This window comes from Siphateles boraxobius, unplaced genomic scaffold, assembly GCF_051911475.1.
Source record: "Siphateles boraxobius isolate OS27281-9 unplaced genomic scaffold, OSU_SipBor_1 25, whole genome shotgun sequence".
In the NCBI taxonomy this organism is placed as follows: Eukaryota; Metazoa; Chordata; class Actinopteri; order Cypriniformes; family Leuciscidae; genus Siphateles; species Siphateles boraxobius.
In genome coordinates this window covers 15,190,495-15,199,848 of record NW_027508866.1, presented here as the reverse complement: position 1 = coordinate 15,199,848, position 9,354 = coordinate 15,190,495, and the positions used below count along the sequence as shown (strand labels likewise).

The 9,354-nt window shown below is 38.2% G+C and overlaps 1 protein-coding gene across 1 annotated transcript; it reads right to left on the bottom strand.

Moving 5' to 3' along the window:
* Nucleotides 1-2,401: 2,401 nt before the first annotated feature.
* On the bottom strand, nt 2,402-8,373 carry fgf18b (fibroblast growth factor 18b). Its single transcript, XM_077242832.1, has 5 exons — nt 7,914-8,373; nt 5,996-6,035; nt 5,715-5,892; nt 4,193-4,303; nt 2,402-3,986 (listed from the first exon to the last, which is right to left on the bottom strand). Exons 1-5 carry the CDS (start codon nt 7,943-7,945, stop codon nt 3,706-3,708), a joined length of 642 nt encoding a protein of 213 aa, XP_077098947.1. The 5' UTR covers nt 7,946-8,373; the 3' UTR covers nt 2,402-3,705.
* Between the last annotated feature and the right edge of the window lie 981 nt (nt 8,374-9,354).

The following is a 9,354-nucleotide window of genomic DNA, read 5'->3' as shown; positions in this document are numbered from 1 at the left end:
GCAAAATGTGAGGGGGAATCCATTGCATTTTGCTGGCCCTTATATTTCAAATAGACCGCCAAACCGCGAACCACTTCCTGAAGCAGTCACGTGGTACAGGCGGCTCGCGAGGCTTCAAACGTCACCACATTCGTCACAGACACAAGCCTCGATATGCGCTTCACAGAAATCATCCCGGATTACTCGACACACACTTCGAAGTCTCGATACGGGAGGACACATCACTACCAAGCACATTAATAGAGAGGTGAAGGGAAGGAAAATATGTGGTGGAAAAAAAGTGTACAAGCAATAGGGATAACCGCACCATGGATAGGATTGTGAAACAAAACTCATTCAAAAATGTGGGGGAGATTCACAAAGAGTGGACTGCAGCTGGAGTCAGTTCTTCAAGAGCCACCACCTACAGACGTGTGCAAGACATGGGTTTCAGCTGTCGCATTCCTTGTGTCAAGCCACTCTTGAACAAGACACAGCGTCAGAAGCGTCTCGCCTGGGCTAAAGACAAAAGGACTGGACTGCTGCTGAGTGGTCCAAAGTTATGTTCTCTGATGAAAGTAAATTTTGCATTTCCTTTGAAAATCAAGAACCCAGAGTCTGGAGGAAGAGAGGAGAGGCACAGAATCCACGTTGCTTGAAGTCCAGTGTAAAGTTTCCACAGTCAGTGATGGTTTGGGGTGCCATGTCATCTACTTGTGTTGGTTCACTGTGTTTTCTGAGGTCCAAGGTCAACGCAGCCATCTACTAGGAAGTTATAGAGCACTTTATGCTTCCTGCTTGCCTGGCAAGCCAGACCTATCAAGATGTTAGGTCTGGGAACTCATAATATGCATACCTCAATCCGAGGGGCGGGATAAACGGTTGTCTTTCAAATTCCCTCTGCACGCAATAGGACAGCGCCACAACATACCAGAGCAACGGACGGCTGTGGCTGAGTGAGTCCCATGCGTTTTCCCACCAGCGGCGCTAGTTGATAGGCCTAATATTAAACTTTTGCCGTATCCGGTCGTCAAAACTCCGAACACATCTTCCTTTTTTTAAGAATGACTTATGTGACGTTCTCTTAACTCCAAGTCATCCAGAGTCGCGGCCAAAGCCGATTCGAAAGACCGCTGTTCGCCAGCAGTATCTTTGTTTTCAAGTAACAGATCACCTATGGAAATCACGCGGAACCGTCACAACTCTGCCGTCATTATGTTAAGCCCGCCCACCAACTCTACACACAATGTGATTGGCCTGACCAGAGTTTGTTTTTTCCAGCTTGAATGCCAACGGAGAGTTGCTAGGCCACACTGGCTGCAAAATATTTTTTGCTGCCGCTAGGGTGCGTCTAGATTTCTAGGCTAGCTTCCTGCTGCTGACCAACTTTATGGAGATGCAGATTTCATTTTCCAACAGGACTTGGCATCTGCACACAGTGCCAAAGCTACCAGTACCTGGTTTAAGGACCATGGTATCCCTGTTATTAATTGGCTAGCAAACTCGCTGACCTTAACCCTATAGAAAATCTGTGGAGTATTGTGAAGAGGAAGATGTGATATGCCAGACCCAACAATGCAGAAGAGCTGAAGGCCACTATCAGAGCAACTGGGCTATCATAACACCTGAGCAGTGCCACAGACTGATCGACTCCATGCCACGCCGCATTGCTGCAGTAATTCAGGCAAAAGGAGCCCCAACTAAGTATTGAGTGCTGTACATGCTCATACTTTTCATCTTCATACTTTTCAGTTGGCCAACATTTCTAAAAATACTTTTTTTTGTATTGGTATTAAGTAATATTCTAATTTTCGGAGATACTGAATTTGGGATTTTCATTAGTTGTCAGTTTTAATCATCACCATTAAATGAAATAAACATTTGAAATATATCAGTTTGTGTGTAATGAATTAATATAATATCCAAATTTCACATTTTGAATGGAATTACTGAAATAAATCAACTTTTTGATGATATTCTAATTATATCAAATGCACCTGTGTATATATATGTACATATACTGTATATTAAACTTTCATTTAGCCATTAAGCATTGAAGTGATCAAACGTGACGATAACATTTTTAATATAACAAAATATTTCTATTTCAAATAAAAAGCTGTTCTTTTGAACTTCATCTAAGAATCCTGAAAAAAAAAATTCACAGTTTTCTAAAAAAATTATCAAGCAGCACAGCTGTGTTTAACATTTTTCTTGCATATTAGAATGATTTCTGAAGGATCGTGACACTGAAGACTGGAGTAATGATGCTGAAAAGTCAGCTTTGCTTGATTACATTACATTTTAAAATAGTAAGTGGTTATTCTGAGTTGTGAAAAGTATTTTAATATTTTGTAATATCTTACATTATAACAGAATGACAGTTTTTATTTATATTTAGTTTTCTTTCAAGGTGTGTTTAAACGACAACGATGTACTAAAAACAGAAACGTTTTTTCTTTTTGCTTTTCGTGCACAGACGACAATATTGTCAAAACAATCCCCATTCACACGGACCCGCGAAAACGACTAAAAACGCTGTATTTATGCCAGCCCAGTAGTTGGCGAATCGATGTTAATGTGTAAAGAAACACTAGGTGTTAATATACCTTCTTCACAGCAGCTTGGATTATTGATGAAAGCGAGGCTGTGAGGGATAGACATGCATCTCTTCAGTGGGTTCTACTGTTATTTAATCCGTTTTGGATTGTTCTGCTGATGAAACACTGCAAAAATACCTCTGTCAAACTTCAGTAGACGCAAAATCCCAGACAATATGAGCTGTAGAAAATTAAATGTGATCTAGGAGCTTTTTACAGCGGATGCCATTGAAAATATGTTAACTCTATCCCTCACAGCCTCGCTTTCATACATATAATGCCGCTGCTCTGAATAAGATCTGCAGACTAAACACGTAATGTGCATGACGTCAGTTTTTACTCTACTTTGTAGTTGACACAGACTATAATGGTATCGTTTTCAAAAGTTAGCGTTTTCAGAATGCCGTTGCCGTGTAAATGAACGGCCAAAACACTAAATGTTTTTAGTTGAAAACTGCGTTGTGTGAATGGCCGCTCAAACTTGACCCCAAACTTTTGAATGGAAGTGTATTTCGCTTTCTTTAAATTACACTTTATTTCGTTGGTTGCTGGTTCCTTCAACGCTGATGCACGACCCTCTATGCTCCTGGTAAAACGTGAAAGGCAAGGTATCTGAGGCGAAACCAAAGGAGGCTCTAACAAGTTTTTCCTGACTGTGATAGACTTTGGTTCTTGGTTACAGTCTCGTAACTCTTACAGGCCCAAAGCTGACATTTTGATGAGTACACAGCAGGTCCTTTAACTGTCCTTTTGGTCATGACCATCCAAGTCGGCAAGTCTCAGCTGATGCGTATCATGAAGTGCACTTGTCGGTTTTCCAGCCGTACAACTTCACGCAAGTAGAGTGCTTTGCTCTTTCATGGTGGGACAAATCTGTGGCACAGGACATTAGAGGGGAATTCTTTGGCCTCTGAAGTGCTTGGTCCCCTTATTGACAGGGTTTAGAGACTGGACACTTGCCCAGAAGTCTTTGGTTATGTTTGCATGATTACACAGTGTTTAAGAAACCCCGTTTGACTGAGACTGTGAAGAGGTCGGCCCAAAAGTCTAACCTACTTGCGTTTCAAAGAAGAGCGTCTCTAGATCCTCTTTAAGAAGGGATCTTTGCGCACAAGTGTTTGTTGTATTATGGGAGTGGTGGAGGAACGGTGGAGGTCTGCTGGACTCTCTTGCTTCTCTTGCTGACCGTTGTAAAGCTGCAGGGCTGCAGGTCGGGCTGCTCTCCTGGAGGGAAGCGTTTCATGAAATGCACGTCTCGCTGGTTGGGTAACGTGTTCGGGCCCCTGCGCGGTCGGCCCTTTTTGGTGAAGCCCACGTACCAGCCCACATAGCGCGCCGACATCCAAGCAGTGTAGTTATTCTCAAGCATTATCTCGATGAAAGCGCAGCCTCCGTTTACGCTGCTGTCTTTCTGAAATGGAAGAAAAATCTCACTGGAATCATTGTGAAATTATCTTGTTTCTTTTTCAACAACAGATTTCACATTGGGCTTTCACATTGATAAGTTACTTCTGGTTAATGTTTCAAATCACTCAGTCTGAACCCTTTTCAGAATGGGAATGATTTATAGGATTTAGGTGATAGAATATTAAGTACAGTAATTTTTCAGTGACTTGCCTTCCCCACAAGCTTCCCCTTACGGTTCATGCACAAGTAGTAGTTGGTCTCTTTCCCTCGTATCCTCACTTGACTACCAAAGGTGTCGGCCTCCACCACGAGCTGGGCTTGTGAAGAAACACAAAAGACAGACGGACAGGAATATAAACAAGACGTAAATTATATTTACAAGCAATAGATGTATTGTCTTAAAAACTGAGTTTAGCAAGGCAGCTGTAACTGGCAGAGAATTTTTTTTTGTCAGGTCGAGTACAAAGGTGTTAATTGTTGTGGATATAATGGTATAACATTTACTATGTTTATAGATTTATTCAATATACATTTATTCATGTTTATTAAATTCGTATGATTTTTTAAAAATGTTTTTAAAAGTCTCTTCTGCTGACCAAGGCTGCATTTATTTGATCCAAAATACAGCAAAAATAATATTGTGAAATATTTTTACAATTTTAAAATGTGTTTTCTATTTGTAGTTATTTTTAAATGTAATTTATTCCTGTGATGCAAAGCTGAATTTTCAGTATCATTACTCCAGTCTTCAGTGTCACATGATCCTTCAGAAGTCTAATATGTGGATTTGCTGCTCAAGAAAACAGTTGATGAATAGAGTTCAAAAGAACAGCATTTATCTGGAATATAATTTTTGTAACATTATAAGTGTCTTTACTGTCACTTTTGATCAATTTAATGCATCCTTGCTGAATAAAAGTATTAATTTCTTTCCAAACAAAAAAAATCGTACTGACTCAACTTGTGAACTGTAGTGTATAATGTTGCAAAAGCTTTCTATTTCAGATAAATGCTGTTCTTTTGAACATTTCATTTCAACATTGATAATGAACTTCATCAAAGAATCCTTTAAGGAATATTAAGCAGCACAACTGTGTTTAAATTTTTAATAATAAATGTTTCTTGAGCAGCAAATCATATTACAGAATGAATTCTGAAGATTCATGTGAGATTGAAGACTGGAGTAATGATGCTGAAAATTCAGCTTTGATCTTAGGAATAAATCTTAAAATATATTCACATAGAAAACAGTCACTTTAAATTGTAAAAAATATTTCACAATAATTCTGTTTTTGCTGTATTTTGGATCAAATGAATGCAGCCTTGGTGAGCAGAAGAGACTTCTTTTAAAAGCATAAACAAATCTTACCAATCTAAAACTTTTGAACAGTAGTATATACAGAAAAATAAATAACATTTTATATAAATTCAGAATATTATTAAATATATTTAATTATGTACATTATAATTATAATATGCATCACACACAGGCATATATGTGTGTGTGTGTATATATATATATATATATATATATATATATGTGTGTGTGTCTGTATATATATATATATATATATATATATATATATATATATATACTGTATATGTATGTGTGTGCGTGTGTGTGCGTGTGTATGTATAATTTAAAAATAAAATGTGTCAGTTATTTAAGGAGTGTTAATCTAATGTCTTCCTAAATGTACAGGCTGACACATTCAGATTGTTTCTTACCATATTTGTCCCCATCCTCTCCCATGGCAGTGATTTTCTTGCCGAGCACCTGGATGTGTTTCCCGCTGGTCCGGCTGTATAGTTGGTAAACCCGATTGTGCTTCCGGCTCAGGCCATCCCGCACCCCTGTCTGATTCTCTACGTGAACTCCAAAGTTAACATTTTCCACTGCTAACACCTGCACAAACACAGGAGTCGGCCACAAATCACTTTTATTGATTTAAGAACTATCAATTGATATATGGTTTTATTATCGGTAACACATTGCAGACTATACGCACCTGTAATGGGCTGTAGAACAGTAACACGACCTGGAAGCATCTGGCCGAAGAGAAATAGAAAAGACACATGTGATTGTGTGACATTTGCATTCATTTGAGTTGCTTTTCTAACCTATTTAGGGGAGAATAAGTTTGGTTAGCACACTTTTCATTCTTTGTTGAATATTTCTGGTGAATCAAACATTAAGATAAGCTTTCATTTGCATCTATAGGGTTAAGTCCTGAGGTAAAAAATAATCTATACATTTAGTATAACAAAATATTTCCCCCTTTTTATAAATCTATGACTTTATTGTAGGGTTGGTTAGCACAGTGTTAAAAAACTACAGTTTTAAGAGGGAGGCAACAAGTAAAAAATGTTTATTTTAACCCAAACTAACACCACATGTGAGTGTCTGCGTGTATTTAAAGATCAATGTTCAGGTCTGCTATGAATTGTTAATAATACTTTGTACATATGCCAACCAAGCTCACTCCCTCTCTTTTCTTAAATGATGTCAGCCAGGCATCATAATGTATCACAGGCCTTCAAATTTTATACTATATAATTGCTTCCAATCTTTATTAGCCAACATTCATATATTTTATCTTCCTCTAATTATTTTAAATCCTTGTTTTAGCTGAATGGGGTTAAAGGCTTTTTGTGTTGACATTAAAAAGACCTCACCTTCACAATTTGTAATCTATAATGTAGATTAAACACTCAAAGGTCACAATTTTGTGACATCAATTCATTGACCCATCAATGAACCCTGATCCAACCAATTCAGGTCTCTCCTATTTTATGAACACTTATTCAACAAAGTGTTATTACTGATTTGAATATATGGGTAAATGTGATACTTTTGTGTGGATCTATTACACTGTAAACAAAAAACATACAAAAAAATCTGCAATTAGTTATAACAACTAAAAATTTGTTGAGATAACTTAGATATCCAACTTAACTAAAGTTAACTAAACTTAATATTTTAAGTTAAGCACAAACACATTTTTTTAAGTTGAAACAACACATTATTTCTTATTCTAATGTTGAATTTTAAGTTGTGATATATAATCACAGCAATCATTTTTACAGTATATGAGCATTGCAAAATAAATAACAGCTAATCATATATGCAATGGCTTGAATACACCTAATCTATGATGGAAAATAGGCGCCTACAGTAAATGTCTAAGTGGTGTAACTGGAGATTTAAAAAGCTGAAATACTTGAAAATTTTTTTGAAGTATTTTTACTTGAATTTTGCTGCTTTTAAAAAAAATCATCTTATACCAAAGTAATTATTTTAAATTGTTATTGAAATATTGAAAAGAAAATTGGCCACTTAATTAAAGTCACTGTTGTGACATGCAGGAAGACATTTTTTTGCAATGTGTCAAGAAAAACATAAAACAGAAGAGACCCCTTTATGCTGTGCCACGATTAACATTTGTTTTACATTTTAAAAAAAATCTATTTTGACATTTTAAGACATTTTTTTTCCAGGTCAAATGTAGTAAGCAATATTTGTGATATTCATAACTATTTTTTAATTTATTTTTTACTTTAAAAATAATATATGTAAAATGTTAGTATTTTGTAGCAAGTTGTACAATAATTAATTCTCCATTTGTTATATATTAATTTAAGACATCCTTATTTGTAACTGACTGACACATGACTTTTATAGAACAGGGAAAGCAGGATTCAGACATAGAAAGTATCATCATCATCATCATCATCATCATCTTTGCTGTTATCTGAGGAGACTGGGTGGGATGTGTTATTATGAGAACACAGTAACTGCTGAGTCTATGTCGTCTGAGCCAGAGATGAGTAACACAAATGCTCTGGCTGGACCTATCAGTAGATGAAGATAACCAGAAAAAGCCTTCAACTCATAGGCTAATAAATGATCTTACACGTGAAACTTACAGCAGGACAGCAGCGGACAGGGTGGACTGCATCGCTCCAGCGCTTCAATCACCCCGGACAGTGAGATCTTTGAGGCGATGGTTTTAAAAACTGGAGCCAAAACCGGACACAGACCCAGGTGAGCATCTGAGCGCGCGTTGGTGGGTTGTTCAAAGAGAGTCTTCTCGCGAGCAAACCTGTACAGATGGACACTGGAGAACGACAGGTGAAAACCAGGTCATCCTCCTGTGTGACCCCACACTCCACATGACACACTTACAATAGATGGATATTAAAAAGCTTCTTAGTGTTCCTTCTTGCAGTATCCTTAAGAACGCTGCTGTCTTCACACAAAAACGCAGAATTCAGGGGTCCTCCTGCCCTTTAAGAAGTCTTTGCTAGATTTTCTCCTTTTCCAGGCTTCTTTTGTTTGGCTGTGGGGTGGAAAGGACCCCTCTCTCGCCACAGGACAGTGCGTTTGCTGAATGAGAAGGAAGCGCAGCTGAAGTGGAACGGAGATGGGCGGGGTGCGCGGCGCGCAGGGGCAGGGATGGTGATGGGACGATGTTTCTAGCTCACTTATCATCACCAAGGTGGGGCGATGCAAGAGAAGCGGTTTGACCGTCCAGTAATAACCTAACTGAACACTTTCAGAACTCTAAAACTGCTTACATAAACCAAATGACCTTTTAAGAGTAATCTTAAACGGAAAATGTTTGTGAAAGTATGGACGTCCCGTTTAAATGTGCATTCAGTCATTTATTTGCTAATCAAACGAAATTAAATTTGTTTTGAGAAATATCATGTGTGAAAGAGTCTCCAGTCCTATCAGTCATGTGGGAAATTTTTTTTTTTTTATTATACATGGAGCGGGGCGCCCCCTCATGGTCGCGGCCATGTTGACATCACATTGCCGTGTCATGCTGCACAAACCAACTCTAGGCTATTGCCCGCAAATACAATCATGAAAATCTGTTGTGATTAAATCTAATGTCCACTATATAGACATGTGTAGTGTAAAATAGAGAGAAAATAAGTGAGCAAGAACGTAACGATAAAAAAAAAAACACAAACAAGCAACAGCCGTTACCAAACAAACCTCATGCATCCACACCAACAGGTGTCAGTAATTATAGATTCCAGAAACAATGTTGGGGCAAATGCAGCTAAACCTAAACAAACACTTACTTGCATCCTTAACAAATGTGATTTCTGTACAGCCGAAAAGGAGTAGCCTACAGAGCAATATTAGGCCATATTTGAACACTTCAAAATAGAAGAGAGGGTGTGAGAGAGGTATGTAAGCAACAAGTCGTTCCAAAATTAACATTTCACAGGGATTTCAGAAACACAGACCCCCCCACCCCCCTCCTCTGACCACGACAGAACCGCAGACACCAGGGTCAGCCAACAAGCACCAGCGCTGCATGTTCCTCAACCCCCCTTTTCTCGCCCCAGCACC